Genomic DNA, 18225 nt, shown 5'->3' on the forward strand with positions numbered 1-18225 from the left:
GGAAATGGTTTTAAGTTGAGGGAGGGAAGATTTAAGTTGGACGTCAGGGGAAGTTCTTCACAGAGAGAGTGGTGAGGTGCTGGAACAGCTGCCCAGAGAGGTTGTGGATGCCCCATCCCTGGAGGTGTTCAAGGCCAGGTTGGATGGGGCCCTGGGCAGCCTGGTCTAGTGTTAAATGGGGAGGTTGGTGGCCCTGCCTTTGGCAGGGGGGTTGGAGATTCATGATCCTTGAGGTCCCTTCCAACCCTGGCCATTCTGTGATATAAAGAAAAAATTCCCAATTAAGGATTTTAAGCAAGATGTCTGAGTGGTATGAAATTCTTCCATGGGAGATAATCAGAACTTGGCTGGACAAACCCACAAGCAAGTTACCTCTCATTTGAGTGGGATTAAGAATTTCTGGTCTAGATTCATAGAATCACAGAATGGCCTGGGTTGAAAGGGACCACAAAGATCATCCAGTTTCAACCCCCTGCTATGTGCAGGGTCGCCAACCACCAGACCAGGCTGCCCAGAGCCACATCCAGCCTGGCCTTGAATGCCTCCAGGTGTGGGGCATCCACAGCCTCCTTGGGCAGCCTGTTCCAGTGCATCACCACCCTCTGTGTGAAAAACTTCCTCCTAATATCTAACCCAAACCTCCCCCATCTCAGTTTACAACCATTCCCCCTTGTCCTATCACTATCCACCCTTGTAAACAGCCGTTCCCCCTCCTGTTCATACGCTCCCTTCAAGTACTGGAAGGCCACAATGAGGTCTCCCTGCAGCCTTCTCTTCTCCAAGCTAAAAAAATCGCAGTTCTCTCAACCTTTCCTCATAGAAGAGGTGTTCCAGCCCTCTGATCATCTTAGTGGCCCTCCTCTGGACCTGCTTTTAATTAATATAAAGATTAATATTAAAGATTAATATTAAAAACCAGAATCTATGATTCTGGGTTTTCCAACACATTCCTGAAGGAAGCAGTTCAAATTAAAATACCACTTATCACTGTGACAGATAGTAAAGATGGTTTCATTGTTATGAATCATTAAATGTGCACAGTTAAATAGCACAGAACTTCCACTACTTTGTTATCAGTGATTCTTCATCTATCAACTCCATCTGAATAATATAGTATTGTGTAGATACTGCTCTAAACTCCTGAATAGAGTTGTACACATGCAAACAATAATATTAGCACAAAGAACAATGTTGCTATGGTGGAAGGAAGCTGCACAGAACTAGACTGTGATCCCATTATCTTCTTGGTGCACTACACAATGCTACATGTAGAGCATTGTAGCTACATTGCTACATAAAGCAATGAAGGACTTGGTTTCATTTAAGGCAGGAGTTCTGCTGTGCAGAACGTTTATTGCAAATGTAAGCTAAATATAAGGAATACTGAATACACATAATCCTGATTAAACTCATTCTGTATGACAGCACAGACACAAAAGCTTTAAAATAGAAAATACCTTCAAAATGTGTATTGTTGTCTGATGAAGAGTTCAACTCTCCACATTTCTCCAAGATCTGCTGAATCTGACTTCCTTTATCAAGGCATGTTACTCCTTCAGGCAACTCGGTTTCAGGCGCCCCAGGCAGATTCTCCTCCCTCTGCTGCAAGGTAAAAGGCAGTGAGGAGTCCCATGGGCTGCTTGGGATTCTTTTCCAAATTTGATCTTCCATGCTGTCAGACGACAATCCTGAAATATGAAGCCAGATGCTCACATACTTATATATAAAGCATCTACATGAATTCACCTGAAAAGATGCTGCTTAATACCCTTAAATGCCTGTAACACCTTTTATTATTACCTTTTAATTTATTTATTTATTTTACATCCCATTGCAGATAGAAGTGTCATAGAATCATTTGAGTTGGAAGGGATTCCCAAAAGTCATCTAGTCCAACTCACTTCCATGAACTGGGACACTTAGAGCTCCATCAGGTGCTCCCAGCCCTGTCCAGCCTGACGGAGCAGGAAGGTGATCATCCCTCTGTACTCAGCTCTAGTGAGGCCACACCCCAACTACTGTGTTCAGTTTGGGTTCCTCACTACAAGAAAGATATTGAGGCCCTTGAACGTGTCCAGAGAAAGGCAACAAAACTGGTGAGGGGTCTGGAGCACAAGTCTTATGAGGAGCAGCTGAGGGAGCTGGGATTGTTTAGTCTGAAGAAGAGCGGGCTCAAAGGAGACCTTATTACACTCTATAACTATCTGAAGGAAGGTTGTGATGAGGAGGGGTTTGTCCTCTTCTCCCACGCAACAAGCAGGACCTGAGGAAATGGCCACAAGTTGTACCAGAGGTTTAGATTAGACGTAAGGAAGAACTTTTTCTCTCAGAGAGTGGTCAGGCAATGGCCTGGAATGGCCTCCCAGGGAGGTGGTGGAGTTGCCATCCCTGGCAGTGTTCAAAAGGCATCTGGATGAGGAGCTATGAGATACAGTTCAGAAGCTTGTGGTAGCAATGGTAATGGGAGGATGGTTGGACTAGATGATCTTGTAGGTCGCTTCCAACCTTGCGATCTTATGATCCTATGACCTTGTGTGGCTCCAAGGATGGGGCATCCACTACCACTCTGGGCACCCTGTTCAAGCACCTCACCACTCTCACAGTAAAGAACTTCCCCCTGACATCCAACCTCAATCTTCTCTTCCTTAGTTTGAAATCATTTTCCCTTGTCCTGTCTCAATAGACCCTGCTAAAAAGCCCGTCCCCTTCTTTTTTACAGCCCCCCTTTAGATACTGCAAGGTCTCCCCAGAGCCTTCTCTTCTTCATGCTGCACACCCCAGCTCTCTCAGCCTGTCCTCACAGGAGAGGTGTTCCATCCCTCGGAGCATTTTTGTGGCCCTCCTCTGGACGCACTCTGACAGCTCCATGTCTCTGCTACATTGAGGTCTCCACATCTGGATGCAGTGCTCCAGGTGAGGCCTCACAGCACAGAGCAGAGGGGCAGGATCACCTCCCTCACCCTGCTGGACGTAGCCGCACTGCTCTGGATGCAGCTCAGGATATGGTTGGTTCTCTGGGCTGAGGGCACACTGCTGGCTCACATCCAGCTTCCCATCTCTACCAGTGCTCCAAAGTCCTTCTCAGCAAGGCTGTGCCCTGTCCTTTTGTCTCCCAGCTTGCACTGATAGTAGGGGTTGCTACAGGCCAGGTGCAAGATCTTGCACTTGGATTTGCATCGTGAGGTTCAACTGGGCCCACTGCTCAAGCCTCCTCTAGGTCTCTCTGAATGCCATTTCATCCCTCAGTTGTGTCAATCACACCACACAGCTTGGTGTCAATCCTTTAATGTGACCTTGAGCATCTTTATGACATAGGGCAATGGTTTTATTCCTGTTTAAATAGAAACAACCTAATATAAATGCAACAAAATTAAAGGAATTGTGGAAACCACAAGTGGGTTCCTTGTTAGCACACCAGTCCCTCTTTGTCTCTCCTCTTACAGAAGCAATCAGAAAAGATCTTAATAATCACTGAGTGTATGGAGGAAGCACAACCAGACTTGAAAAATGCATTCATGTAGCCGAGTAACCAAAACCTTAATGTTACTTTTTTAAAAATCTCTTCAAAAATAATCTTCAAAAATTGATTTATAAGCACCAAGTAACTGATCCACACATACGGGTGTGTCTGAGATCAGATACGACTCAGATTAAGACAATATTAAGCCTTAAGTAAACACACAGGACACTATATCATCACTTCCAAATCCATCTCATGTATTTGCAGGTGATAAAGTTGCTATACATCTTATTATAATATGTGCATTCCAGCTATGCTCTGTAACATGTACTATAAATTCTTAAGCAAAGTTCCACATCGTATTTTTTCCAGAAGAATTTATGCCTAATGAATTAGATCCATTCTGCTATAAAATGAAGAAAACATCAGTTTTTCCATTTATGAGAACAATAAAACACTTACCAGTGTCAACAGTGCTGACATCCAGGGTTTCAGTAGTCAAAAAGCTTCCAGTGGAAATAGTTGAGGATAAGTCACAGGGTATTGCTTGCATGGAAGCCTCTAAACCTACATCCATGGGCACTACCTTAGAAAGTGCTTCCTAGGAGGAAGCAACATACAGGTTACCATGTATTCAGACCCCTATAATTGAAACCACAATCACAGATTTTATTCTGAGCTCAGTTCAAGTGTAGAAGCCTTCATTTTCTGCAGTCAGGCAAATGAAACTCATCATTGCTCAGTACACAACACTCACATCCAGTCTCCCAGACACAATTCCCTTCAGCAGCCCTCCCCCCAACACACACACACACACACACACCACGCACACACAGACACACAAGAAGCCTCTCAGAACTACCTACAAATCACGACACCCAGAAGATTATTTATCTTCTGGTGCTCAGATTTGGCTATTTCTCATCACAGACCCACTTCAGTAGAATGGCAGATCTCAGAGGAATAAGCTGTAAAACTCAGGAACGTTCCAAGTACTTTCAAGACTGTGACTTGTGAATACAGGAGAATGACTGGAGAGCTTCATTCTACTTTTATGGTTAAATATATGTCAAATTTCCTAGAAAATTGTATTCCTTAATTTTGAAGCTCTGCAGTCACAGAATAGAGACAGAGGGCTCTTACTTCCAAATTTTGAAGGATGAGATGAACATTTTACCTTTTCCAAAACTTTGAATTAAAACACATCAAGAAAATAAAAGATAAAAACCTAAGAAGCCCATTCCTCATGCTATTTTTCATTATATATTAGCTGTAAGTACATTTAACATACATTTATACATATACATACACACTGTATGCACAAATAGTGTTGTATATCTATGAACAGTAATTTTTAAGCACTGTTTTTCATCTACTGCCAAAATAACAGGATCTTTGGGCCAGAGAAAAGCAGTGGATCTCCTTGATTTTGGTGAGGCTTCTGATACTCTCTCTCTCTGTTCTTGTAGCAGAATTTGGGTGTTACAGACTACAGGGATGGACAACCAGACAGGTGGAAAATTGCTGGCTGATCAGGCCCAGAAGACAGTGACCAGCAGGTGATACTCGACCTGGAGGTGGGAGAATAACTGGAGCATGACCAGCATCTACCCTGGAACCTGCCCTCTCTAACACCTTTGGTAAGGACCAAGAAGAGGCAACAGCATGCTCTCATTTGAACACTGGATGTACTCAGTAGCAGGTCTGACATCCAGGGGGGCCTCATGAAGATGAGACCTAAAGGAACATTATGAAACTCACTGAGAATGAACACAGTCCTGCACCTGGGAAGAAACCATGCATCAGTCCAAGCCAGGGACTAACTGGGGAGCAACTCTATAAAAGAGGATCCAGGAGTCCTGGCAAACAGCAAGCTGCACACAGTGTGCTCTGCCAGCAAGAAGGGACAGCAGCATTCTGCACCGTATAAATGGGAATGCAGCCAGTAAATTCAGAGTGACCATCTCTCTTTGCTTGGTGCTTCTTATACTGCATCTAGAATCAATGCCCAGTCTTAGGCCTCCATTATAACACACAGACTTCCACTAAGAGCCACCAAAACAGTCAAGAGGGCTGGGGCACTTCTCCCTGGTGAACACCATGTTGAACATGAGTAGCAAATCCCTTACAGCAAAGCAGGTTCATGGTATCCTAGGCTGCATCAGGCAGGGGGGTTGGACCTGATGATCTCTGGAGGTCCCTTCCAACCCCTACAATTCTGTGATTCTGTGACAACGAGATGGGAGTCAGGCCCTTCAGTGCTGCATGTCTGGAGGGCAAATACAATGGGCATGAATTGAAGAAGCAAAGGTTCATACCAGTTATAAGGAAGAACTTTTCCAACAGGGCAGTTAAACAGCAGAACAGCTCACATGCAGGACCTGTAAGCCTCCACGTTTGGAATTTTTCAAGATCCTACACAATAAAGCTCTGAGCAACCTTGTCTGATTCCACAGATGTCCCTGCTTCGATCAGGAGGTTGAGATAAGGACCTCACTAAGTCCCTTATAACCTGAATTACCAGATGACTGTACTAATTCCTACCAACTCATGAGCACGCTGAGAATAAAAGTTAGGCATTTGGTAACTTTAATTCAAGTCTACAAAAATAACATGTTTTTTGTTTTTGCACAGCATCCTTAAAACACATCTCAAAGAGTAAATCACACTACACATTTACTCTGGTTGACTGACCGCACGAGAGCTTCCGAGTGATGGTGCAGAATGCAGTGTGCCCCCTCCAACTGCAGCAGCAAGAACTGGGACATCATGAGCCACAACAGAATCTTGGGAGTGAGCTAAAAACAAATTTAATAGAAAGCATTCATTGTTAGTGCTTTTTTTTTTCCTGTAATTGCCATTATTTTTTTGGAACACCAGGTGGCAGTAATACCCCACTGCTGCTATTCTCACTGCTAGCGCACTGATTTTGCCCATTTCTTACCTTTTTCTTCTCACTTTCTGCTCCATTGCACCACAGTTACTGATTAGCAAGACTGCTCTTTGAAGAGCATGCATGAAGAGCTATAAATGCATGTTTTGGCCTTGAAGGATAAAGTACATCTCTGGTAGTGTTACTAGAATCATTTACTGGAGTGGAGAAATCTTTCTGTCCTCTACTATTAGAACAATTATGAAGAAAATCGGACTTTAAAACTATATAAGAAAAACCAGAAACATGAATTGTCTAACTAATGCATGAATACTACCACAGAAACAAACCACCTCTTAGACACAGAAATAAGATGAAGGTCTGTAGGAAAAGTACCATAGCAGCACTAGAAAAAAAAATGTATGCATTCAACGCTGACAAGCATTCAGGTCTGGCAGTTCTTCTAAGACCTTAAATCAACATCCAGCAGCAAACACTTCCATATTCTTATCTTGAGTATTATTTTTCAAGGAAAATGTTAAATATCAAAACGAAGTTGCAGTTAATAGAAGCAGATACGTTTTCTCCCAGTTCTGCAAGAATTGGCAACAAAGACATTTCAAATCCCCAATTCTCCTGATATTCCTAACAAGAAGCAGTGGCAAGAAACAGCTGTAAAACACACAGGAACTGGAAACAGACCACTTATTTTAAAATGAAATAAAAACTGAAATGCTGAAACAAGCTACCATGGAAAGCCAGGAATTCTCATTTTCCTGTTCACTTTACATCAATATTAGATATTTCTATGAAATAAATGTTTTATTTCATGAAGGACATCAGAGTGACAAGAAATGATACTCGAGTATCCAGTACAGCTTTGTATATACATTCTATGAAGAGCTACTCTACAAACATTTTATTCCTATACTTAGTAACTTGCATTGTTCTGTGATATAAACACAAGGGACAAACAGCAGCAGCTTCAAGCTATAAACCCAAATTAATTACTCATTTTAGAGTAAAAAATACAACACACCCACACCACCTGCCTTTATTACAGTAACATCCTTAAAAGGCTGCACTTGGTGACTCACAAAAGAGGTGGGTTTTTTATTTTTTTATTTCTCCTTCCAAACTAATTGCACAGAGTTCACATTGCTCACAGCTTCCTGACATCTGCACGGGTCTTTCATTTTAGCCTGGCCACCAGACAGTGACAGAAAGAAGTGCTGCCTGAAGCTGAAGGAAGAAGCAGCAGTAGTAATTTTAGGATGCAGCTGAGAGACCTGAATGACAAATCATGCACAGACAGTGAAAAACAGATTAGCCCAAACCTTATTATTAAGAGGAAAAAGAAGTCAGTAGTTGTACTCGTTTCTAAATTGGTGAAGGGTAAGACTGTCTGCTGTAATAATGAATTAGGGACAAATATTTGAGATTATTAAAAATAAACTGAAGTCTTAATTTCGGTTCACATGGAAAATAATTGTGCTTGGAATAACACCTGCTTAGGGCAGCAATACATGAAAATGATCACATCTGGAACACTGCCCAAGGAGACTCCTAAAGGCTAAAGGCAGGGGTGAATGCAGAGAAGGGCTTGTTGATATGCATGGAAGGAGAACTGTGAAAAAGTTGCATGCATCAGGTCTAGTCACTGTCTTCAAGACAATTTCCCTAAGGAACTGAGGTTTGTGTGATCAAACTGCCTGTCTCAACTGTGGGATTACTCTGCAGTTCCCTATTAACAATTTACATTCTATTAGCCCTTTTTAATTCTTCTGCAAATTGAATTTAGAAGAAGAAAACTCAAATATGTTAAGTTCCTAACTCACCTTGAGAGATACCAGTGCCATGGTAAGAGGAAGCAATCTGAATCAGTGAGGCAAACAGTCCAACATCACTAACAGCTACCCATCCTCCCTGCCCAGTCTGTGCAGCACCTGTATCCGCTCAATGCAGAGGTCAGGGATTCATGCTCCCCTACCCAGAAGCAGTGCTCAAGATACCCTCTTTCCCCCTTTGCACCCACATGTGTCTGCATCTAAATTTAAGCAGTTTTTTTTTCCCCTCATCTTGTAATAATTGAAGAAAATGAACAGTTACAGAAACTTCCCCCAAAATGTGCCTGTCACTCAGTGACAAATCTCATGCACCAAACCAAACCAGCTTTGTTGCTGAAGCAGCCAAATTGATTTAACAAGTTTATCTTCGTGAACCTGCACACCTTTAACCTTTTTATCTTTAACACTTTGATGAAGCAAGTGAACAGCCATTAATAGGATTTGTGCACATCAAGTAGTTCTACAATCACAAAATAGTACAACTTCAGGCTGCAAAGGTGCACATTATTTGAAGGAAGGTGGAAACCTCCAAGAATAAGGTCACGAATCACATGTAGAAAGCACTCATTTGCTCCTATCTTTGGAGTGACAATTACGTCTCCTGAAAACACAGGAAAAACTGCAAGCATGTTCTGGTCAGAATCAAGTAGAAAACTGAATTCACTGCTACCATCATAAGTTACAATTTAAAATGCACCTTTAAGTTTACCACAAATTAGATCTTCCTCCTGAAAAACTGTGCTAGTTTCTCCAGGTGGCATGAAGCACTACATCTTCAAGTCATGAAGAAGACAACGGTGAGTTGTGTTCTTGAGGTGTTCTTTGAACTGCTCAAGAAGACAATCCCCAGAGGCTTTTCTTTTGCTTTTTTTCTAATTAACTAAATATGCATGTTTACATGAAGTTTCCTAATCTTTTTACATAAATTACACTGTTCACAGATCACACTAATGTAAAAAGACACTAGAAAACAATATTTAATGTTAATGTGGTGACCTAGCAATGCTGGCTTACAGGCTTGAGGCAGAGTGGTTGGAAGACAGTGCAGAAGAAGAGGATCTGGGGGTGTTGGTTGATGCTCAGCTAACCAGCAGTGCGCTCAGGTGGCCAAGAAGGCCAATGGCATCCTGGCTTGTATCAGCAATAGTGCAGCCAGCAGGAGCAAGGTGATCATCCCTCTGTACTCAGCACTGATGAGGCTGCACCTTGAATGCGGTGTTCAGTTTTGGGCCCCTCACTACAAGACATGGAGTGTGTCCAGAAAAGGGCAACAAAGCTGTGAGAGGTCTGGAGCACAAGTCTTACAGGGAGTGGCTGAGGGAACTGGGATTGCTCAGTCCGGATGAGGCTCAGGGGAGACTTTATTGCTCTCTACAACTACCTGACAAGAGGCTGTGGTCAGCTGAGGGTTGGCCTCTTCTCCTGTGTAAGTAGAGACAGGACTGGAGGGAATGGCCTCAAACTGCACCAGAGCAGGGTCATGTTGCATATTATGAACTTTTTTTCCTCTGAAGAAGTGGTGAGGTGCTAGGATGGGCTGCTCAGGGAGGTGGTGGAGTCACCATCCCTGGAGGTGCTCAAGAAACACTGAGATGTTGTACTACTAAGCCATGGCTTAGTAGGAAAATACTGAAGGTACATGAATGGCTGGACTGGATGGTCTTGGAGGTCTTCTCCAATCTTGGTGATTCTATGATTACACAACTTATTCTAAAAACACAAGCCTTGTCTCCAAACGCTGTTAAAAAACAAATACTTAAATTATCACTGAAGTGTAAAGAGATGCATATTTCAAACAGACTATTTTGAGAATTAAAGGAAAAAACTGAGAGAAAAATCAGCTTACATGTACTGATTTAAAGCAACTCTGATCCCTAATAAATCTTACTTGAATTCCAAAGGATGTCTCAGCACAAACCAAACTAAAATTTACCCTAATATTTGGGACAGCACTGAAAATTCTAGTAAAACCAGGAGGTGCATGTGACATAGCTATATTGCTTACAAAGACATATAAGGGCAAGGTGCTGAAAACAAGTGCTCTGCAGCCCCAGTAATGTATTTATTTTGAATAGATACTGAAAACTCCACTGGATGTCAAGGTGCTGTCTACTTGTTTTCAACTTTACATGGCTCAAGTCAGCGTTTCACAGAACACAGAGCAGTTCACAGCAAGTCAGACATCCCATCTGCCAACTGGAACTGCAATAAACTGCATTTCAATCTGCAAGAAATGTTAGAAGCTGTAAATGCACTGCAACTGAAAGCGCCAGAACCCCCCTGTTCACTTTACCCCAAGACCAAAGAGACAAACTGAATTACTACAGGCAGGAAAAAAAAACCCTCTCTCTAACCTGCTTTCTTCAAACACCTTTGTCCTTTTACAAGCCAGTTAAGCCACCCATGACATGGTTGAACACAGCCACAAATCGCTGTATTTGTGATAACCAAAACAACTGCTTTCAATTCATGATATCAGATTAACATTGTTGCACATGGACACAATCTAGTCTAAAGGTGTAATCTCTAATTAAAGTTCTTCACAGATGAACAGAGCATACCAGAATTAGTTTTCTAACAGTTGATTCTTTCTAAGTTGTTTCTTTGCACTAAGGGTAGCAAGCAGCCTTTCATATTTTGTCTCAGTTGTACTTTTAAGCAATTCCTTACAGAGATCTCCCTATGGCTGCCTATCAGTGCAGTAACACTCCACATTTCTTTCTAAGCATGAATCTCTTGTGTCTTCAGAAGGAATCACAGAGTACTGATGCAGGCACACCATTGGTCTGCTCCAGGTTCTCAGGTGAAGGTACACACCTGGGCACCTCACACGTACTCTGGGAAGAAGTTCTCAGAAGAACACAACTTCTAATCTAGCAATTCACTATGTACACGCATGAGAGTGTGCTGCTACAACTCGGCTGCTACAGCAGGGCAATCAGGTGATGCAGAAGAGGTCTCTACAGACAGCTCCACGAGTTACAGATTCACAGTGCATGCTTTGGATGAAAAACTGCTGACAGGCAAAGATCCATGGATTATTGCTACAGTGGTAGTGGGTCACAAACAAACAAAGCAAAATTAAAACTCAGTCCTAAGAGGCACTTCCTGAAATATCATTTTTTACAATCGAAATTAAACAGTATTTAAATAGCACTCTATGATCTTCAACAAGTCAGGTCACATCCTACAGATAAACAGCAGTTAAATTAGCAGTACAGAATGGTACTCACACAGGTCCCAGAAGAAAGAGGATTTCCTCACCTGAATCATATGAATTTTCAGTAGACATCAGCAGCAGCTCTTGTAATAATCCAGGCTGTTTGCTTTGCCTCGGGCTTTCAACAGAGATTTGCTGCTCACAGCTTGTTATGCTCCCAGGCGACCTGCCTTCTTCACGAAGAGCATCACCATAACATTTCCTATGTGCAAACCCCCCAACACTTGAAATGGGAGAAGGTTCTCCACCAGCAGAACCTGTTTTACCTGAATTTAAAACAACTCATCAGTTCAGGTATAGATACACAATGTTCTGCACTTTATGAAAGAACATTTTAAGGTGGGTATGCTGTTCTACAGAAATAATCTGCTGATTTTGCTCAGTGTTCCATGTAAGTTAACCATACCAGGTTAGCAAATCCAGATACAGCCTGTCTTCTCTGCTTTGGATTAACATCTCCTTTCTCCCCAGTGCTCTCTCCTCACCAACAGCCCTTTTCAGCCACTCATTGCAATTAAAACACTTGGTGATCCTATGATTCTAAGCTTCACCTGGCCTGTAGCTACTTGAATTGTTCTGCTTCATTCTTTTATGAACACTAGCACAGCAATAAAACATGCATTACATTTTAGCTGTAAAGAGACTTGAGGGAGAGGGTAAGGGGAAAAATCAAAATTTACATTTAGAAAACATGAGTTTGTTTTACCTGTCACTTAATGTTGCTTACAAAGCATTACTAAGTACTGCATACAAATGGCAACCAACATTCCTAGAAACTGATGATTGCTTTGCGTGGTTTTTGTCCAAAATTGTTACAGAATGGTTTGTAATTGAAAAAGAAAAAAAAAAACACAACAACTATAGAGCTTGTCTGAAAACTTCTGCAGATATTTGGTGCCAGCTCCTTATAAATAAGATTTTAAAGAAAAAGAACTTCCATCAGCTGCTCTTGCCTATTCTCTTTGCAAATAACTGATACATTCACATCTGATTCAACCCTCAGAATAAACAAGTTATGAATAGCTGCATAAAAATGCAGATCCTCTCTAGGGTCTGAGTAACTACACACAGCTTTACTCTGCACTCAGGCTTCTATCTTTGCTCTATTTTCAGCATAGAACCTGCAAGTCTGATACGTTCAACAGAAAAAAATCAATCGGTCCTGGAATTACAGTGATTTTTTTTTTTTTTTTTTTTTTTTTTATACATTTCTTCTAAGCTGACACTGATAAAGAAAGCTTTTCTCAACTATAATTCCCTTGAAAAATATTTAAGTTATACCTTATGGTAAAAGTATCAGCTATTACTTCATTACCAATCACCTCAAAAGCTTCAGAGAATAATTACTTCCTCCAATCTATACTCCTAAGAACAGAAGCATTCATACATTCTAGACGTATACACACGTTTTATACTCATATTTTACCTGCAAAAGAAATGTTGCAACTCCTTGGTGTGTCTACTTCTGGAATAGCACTGAGTTCGTGCTGTTCCAAACCAAGCCCCAACTTCACTTTTGTCACAGGAGGTTTGGAAAACCTCCTTTTCTGTTCTCTATGCAGAACATTTTCAGGCCGTTCTGTAAAACAAGGTTTTATGGTTTAGGTTCCCCAGGCATGTTACAACATACCTATCAAATCAGCTTGGGCAAATGAAGAGAACTCCATGAGAAAAACAAAATACTGTAATAAAACATGCCATCCAGCCTTACCAATTTGCCCAGCTAGACTGATGTACTGTGAAATCATTTCATCTCTGTAAAATTTACTCATGTCACAGTTCTCTTCCTGGTAGTTTTCTGAGTCCTGGAAAAAGTCACTCTTACTAATCCAGTCAGGCCTTTGTGGCTCTGTCATCACTCCATTCATGTTGCTGTGTCTCACCTTAAGGGGAATAAATAAATAAACAGCACCAACAGCACTCACATTTATAGTCATGAATTAAGCCAGCCTTTTGGTGGGTGCACATTTCACACTACTTTGCACTTTGATAAACAAGCTCAAGTGTGCATTTTGAGAAAGTTCAAGCACGCAAGCTCCACCCCTTGCATAGCTTGAAGAAGCATTTGGGTACACAGATATCCTACTTTGCTCTACAAACCAAACATGACAAAACATGATTTGTTACATTTTCAAGGCATTTGTTAGATTCTATCACAACAGTCAGCATTTTTGAGAATAAAAATTCCTAAAAATTCTGATTTTTCCACTCCTAAATTCAGGAATTTTAGCTGTATGGAGACTGCAATAGTGCAGCTCACTGCAGCAGCTCTTTTAACCCAAAGCTTCCTTACCCAGAAATGAGCAAAATTCCAAGTCAAGACTGCAACTTCCAAAACAATTTTTTTATGTGCATACAGAACTTTTTGAAATAAAAGGTTATAGAAAAGGAAATTTAATTAAGATGTTCCTAATTACAATTTCCAATACAGTAAATCACTTGAAGCTCCCAACACTCCATGAGATACTTTACCAACTCCTAGCATTCACTCTACAGTTTTATCCCTTACTGATGACTCACCAAGCAAAGCACTTACAAAGCTTACCTGCTTGTTCAGAAATTCTTCTAAAGCCTCTTGTTGTTTCTGCATCTGTTCCCTCAGTTCATCCTGTTTCTGTATCAGTAGTTGTTCTTGTATTTTTTGTCTAGAAAGAAGAGCTTCTCTATGTGCATCTAGCTGCTCTTGCAACTCCTTCAAATACTGCTGCTGAGCTTGGATGCTTTCTGATGAGGCCAACATTCTGTCCCTTAAATTCAGTATACAGGAATAATTCAACAAAGATGCATCTCCACTTTCTGATACCAAGGATTCCTCAGCGCCTTCTTCGTGACATAAAGACGCAGGTCCAGAAAGAGAACTGGGCTCAAGGCTTGTTGTGACGGGGCTCTCTGCAGACCCCTGCTGACAAGCCAAAGAATCAACTGTGGCTGCATGCACTATAGGGGATCCTTTTGTTGCTGCCATAAGGGGTGTCAGAGGCGGAGGCTCTTCCTCAGCTTGTGCTTCCATTTGATGGTTAGACCATCTGAGGTCTGATTCCTTAAAGTGCTCTGTTTCTGAAGGCTCAGAGGAATGTTCTGCAGGTAAGGCAAATCTAACCTGTTGTACACGTGCTTCCAGTTGCGTTCTGGCTGGAGAAACATCTTGTGTGACCAGTGCTGATGGTAAATGGAACACAGATGGTTCTCTGACCTCACTGTTGGAGGTGTCCAACATTCCCACTTGTTCCTGCAAAGAATATCTCCGTGGCAAACAGATCTCTCCAAACTTCAAATTCGATGGTTCTAGAGAACGTAGGTGCCTACCAGTATAAACACTGTGCATTTTCTGTCCATGTTTTTGTGAAGATGCATTTTCAGGAACATTGCACATGTTGTAGGGAAGAGGTAGTGACAGCGTGTGGTCTTCTGCAGGTGATTGGGTCTGCACAGACTGCATGCTCTGCCTCTGTTCAACTGGTTCTGAGATAAGCTTTAAATTAACAGAGGTTGTTTCCACAGAACTTAAAATTTTCACAGGATCAGTCAAGTATCTTTGCTTCAATTTATTCTGATATTCTTGCAGACGCATTCTAGCTTCATTGATCGTCTGTTTGTGCAGCCTAAACAGAAAGAAAACCCACATCTTTCCAGACCGGTGCAGAGAGTAACATCATTTGCAATAACCAAAGCAATTCCAATTGTTTTGAAAGAGGAAGGTCAGAACTTTAATAAAGCAGTTTACCTGTTTTGTTGTAGAAGACGCTGTTGATAATTACGAATCACCTGTAAGTGCCTGTCTTCTCCAGGACTTCCAGTTTCCAGCATAGCAGTACTTCCAGACTAATTGAAAATAAGTGACTTTAAGTAAAAATAAACAAATAACTCATAGAAACAGTTAAAGCAACAATCTCAAGCTTATGTTCATTCTCTCAAGAATGCAGAAACCACTCCGTATCACTGCTTGAAGTCTGTGAGCTTTTGGCCTCAGGCAATGAAGCTAAAGCAGTTTCTGGAACACACAGCCTACAGCTACAGTCCCTCTTGGCAAGTCTGGCATCCATCATCAAAGTCAATGGTGCATGTAGGAGCTTAGCTCAAAGAGCTAAACTACCCAGCAGCAAATTAAGTGAGCAATGATCCAGCACGGCTGCCTTTGTAAGGCAAATAGATTCTTTTCAGAGTGCACACCGTGGAAATGGTTCAAAATTTTAAAAAAAACAAACAAACAAAAAACCTCTCCTCACCCCCTCAATGATCTCCCCTTAAATTAAATAGATATTTAAGAGTTAGACAAAGACAAAAATGGATAGCTTTTTTTTTTTCCTAAGGTTATTCTTCCTTGAAAAAGGATATTTGTTCGTGCTGTACGTGCAGCCTCATTATACAGCTCTAATCAGGTTTTACTAACAAGCATTTTATACAGATACGTCCCAAGGCCTTGCAGATAACCCAGTATTGAAAGTCTTCAGTGGTAGATATAATGCGATATAAAAGCATCTACATTAGACAAAAAAGTTACAGACTTCAGTACTGTTCAGTACAGCTCTTATTTGTGGCCTGAGAAATAAAAACAAGGTCTTCATTAATAGAATTTTAAACTGGCAATTGGAGCTCTTGGTTCTATAAAAGAAAAACAACTGAAACATACAGATCCCACCCCAAACACCCCATTCCACAGTTCCTCACCTCATGTTCTGCTTTCTTCTGTTGATCTGCAGAAGGAACACTGCAGCTGTGTGCTGGCTGACTTCTCTCTTCCTCCTCCTTTTTGTTCTTAGCTTCTTCCAAATAGGTTTGCATTTGGATTTCCAGATGTGCCCTCTCTTCTTCAATTTGTTTCAGCAAGGCCAGCTGTTCCTGTTTCTGTTGCTCTATTTGCTCAAGCTATTGGAAAAAAAAAAACCAAAAGTGTCTCTAGAACTCCAGGAAAAAGACCCATACATTTGTACATGAAACTCTGTTCCAACTTCTAACTTGCAGCAAAAATTGTATCACTTATGGCAGGCTTTTTCAAATTGTAAGCAGCCACTAAAAGCAGGGCTGAAGCTGTCAAGAATCATTTTGGTAGTGACTGAAATTTCTAATGGCCCCTTGATCCATTTACTACTGCACAGTTATCTGCCACTGAACGAACAGAATGGATAAAAATCCAAATCTAATTACTCAAGAAGCATCATAATTTTCCAGAGGCTGCAAAGGAAGTCCTTCTTTTGGATTGAACTCAGAAGTCTATTTTGCATTTTACAGAACTTCTCATCAGAAGTTCAACGCATTTAAATGCTAATTCAAATCTTACCCAACTTCTGAAATGGCTCACGTCCCACCACTTTTAGAGCACTCCAGAAATCTCTCAAGTGTTTTGTTTATTTTTCCAAGTATCTTTCATCTACGAATCACTCACAGCCACACAAAGTAACAGCACGTACACTCTTAGAATGGAAGTGAAGAAAAATTTCTAAGCAGTAATGAAGGGAGCCCAAGGAGAAGCTGGGAGCAGTTAACAGAAATGGAAACATAGAAATATATACATCTGGACACATGTTAAGTGGGAGAAAACATGTTAAAGAAAGTAACCACACTTCCATAGGAGACCAGCTGCCTCTTGTTCTCCTCCTCACTGAAATATTACTCCGTGAAATTTATTTCCTGAATTTCTGTACTTTAAAACTACAGCTTAAGGTTTCAGTGGGACCTGAATTTTTTTTTTTTTTTTTTAATTAATAAACCACCACATAACAGCTGGCTGGTCTTTATCTAAGATACAGTAAAAATATAATTAAATACGTATAATATAGATACATAATGCACATGTCATTAACAAAGTGTTCATATAGATAGCAGAAGACATTCTGCATTTGATTTTATAAACTGAGAGACAAAATACTCAAGGTTTGCAAGCTTTTTCTGTCACTGTGCAATCCTACAGACTTTCAGGTACGATTGCACAGGGCTAGTAAAATCTTCACAGTTCCATACTGATGATGACCTTTTCCTTAAGCCAAAAAGGTGCTACCTGACAACTGGAATTCTTACTTAATCATGGCATAGAATCCTTTGCCTGCAGTAGCTGTTAAATTTTACAAAAGAATTTTTCTCCACACTATTGTACATTCCAGCCAGCATTCGCTAATTGCTATAAAATAAAAGCTACTACACAAAGGCCAAGTACAGATAATGCTGCAGTAAAAGTTCCTTTAAAATGTTAACAGTATGCTGAACGTGTCTGTTGCAGCTTTAGAACCTGAAGCATTTTATCACCTTTATTACCTTCTGTAAATCACTTCATTTTACATCATAACTGAGACAAAAAAGTATATTCACTCACACTTACCCACTGCTGTCTCTCATTTTCCATTCTAATTTTAGCTGCTTGTTCTTGAGGATGGATTAGAACTGAATTTTCAAGTGCAACTCTATGTTCCAACATCTCGTCAGACTCTAAAATACATATTATTGCACTATAAATGCACCCAGAAAAAGCTTCATATCTTGTTTACATCTTGCTTTAGTTTCCCAAGCTCTCAAAAGGAAAAACGCACAAGCAGGCAGCCTTGACAAGATGACCATCTCCATCCCCTCAGCTCATCTCCGTGAGCTGGAAAGATCAGGTTTTGCATTATTTAAGTCATTAATGGCCCTTTATCACGTGCCATTCTCGACTATAAAGAAATCACCGAATCACAGAATGGTCTGGATTGAAAAGGACCACAAAGATCATCAAGTTTCAACCCCCTGTTATGTGCAGGGTCACCAATCACCAGGCCTAGCTGCCCAGAGCCACATCCAGCCTGGTGAAAGGCTCAGCAATGAGCAGTGGCTCAGTTCTAGCTGGATTCAGCACTGG

General features: G+C 41.1%; 1 protein-coding gene and 1 non-coding gene across 2 annotated transcripts in view; both read right to left on the bottom strand.

Moving 5' to 3' along the window:
- CEP295 (centrosomal protein 295) overlaps positions 1–18225 on the bottom strand; it is a 52087-nt gene that overhangs the window by 6841 nt on the left and 27021 nt on the right. Inside the window, exons 13-22 of the mRNA XM_042838729.1 lie at positions 17713–17819; positions 16068–16265; positions 15124–15221; positions 13945–15001; positions 13111–13282; positions 12826–12978; positions 11444–11665; positions 6155–6258; positions 3923–4061; positions 1458–1688 (exon numbers count right to left, since the gene is read on the bottom strand). Of these exons, the coding sequence (XP_042694663.1) occupies positions 1458–1688; positions 3923–4061; positions 6155–6258; positions 11444–11665; positions 12826–12978; positions 13111–13282; positions 13945–15001; positions 15124–15221; positions 16068–16265; positions 17713–17819 (2481 nt within the window). The remainder of the gene's footprint in view (positions 1–1457; positions 1689–3922; positions 4062–6154; positions 6259–11443; positions 11666–12825; positions 12979–13110; positions 13283–13944; positions 15002–15123; positions 15222–16067; positions 16266–17712; positions 17820–18225) is intronic.
- Positions 4311–4393, bottom strand: LOC122171659. The gene has a single exon (XR_006172066.1). It is a non-coding gene; the product is annotated as a small nucleolar RNA U2-19 (small nucleolar RNA).

The sequence above is a fragment of the Centrocercus urophasianus genome, unplaced genomic scaffold (genome assembly GCF_019232065.1).
Source record: "Centrocercus urophasianus isolate 14NV4802_14NV808 unplaced genomic scaffold, USGS_Curo_1.0 seq_9, whole genome shotgun sequence".
Lineage (NCBI taxonomy): Eukaryota > Metazoa > Chordata > Aves > Galliformes > Phasianidae > Centrocercus > Centrocercus urophasianus.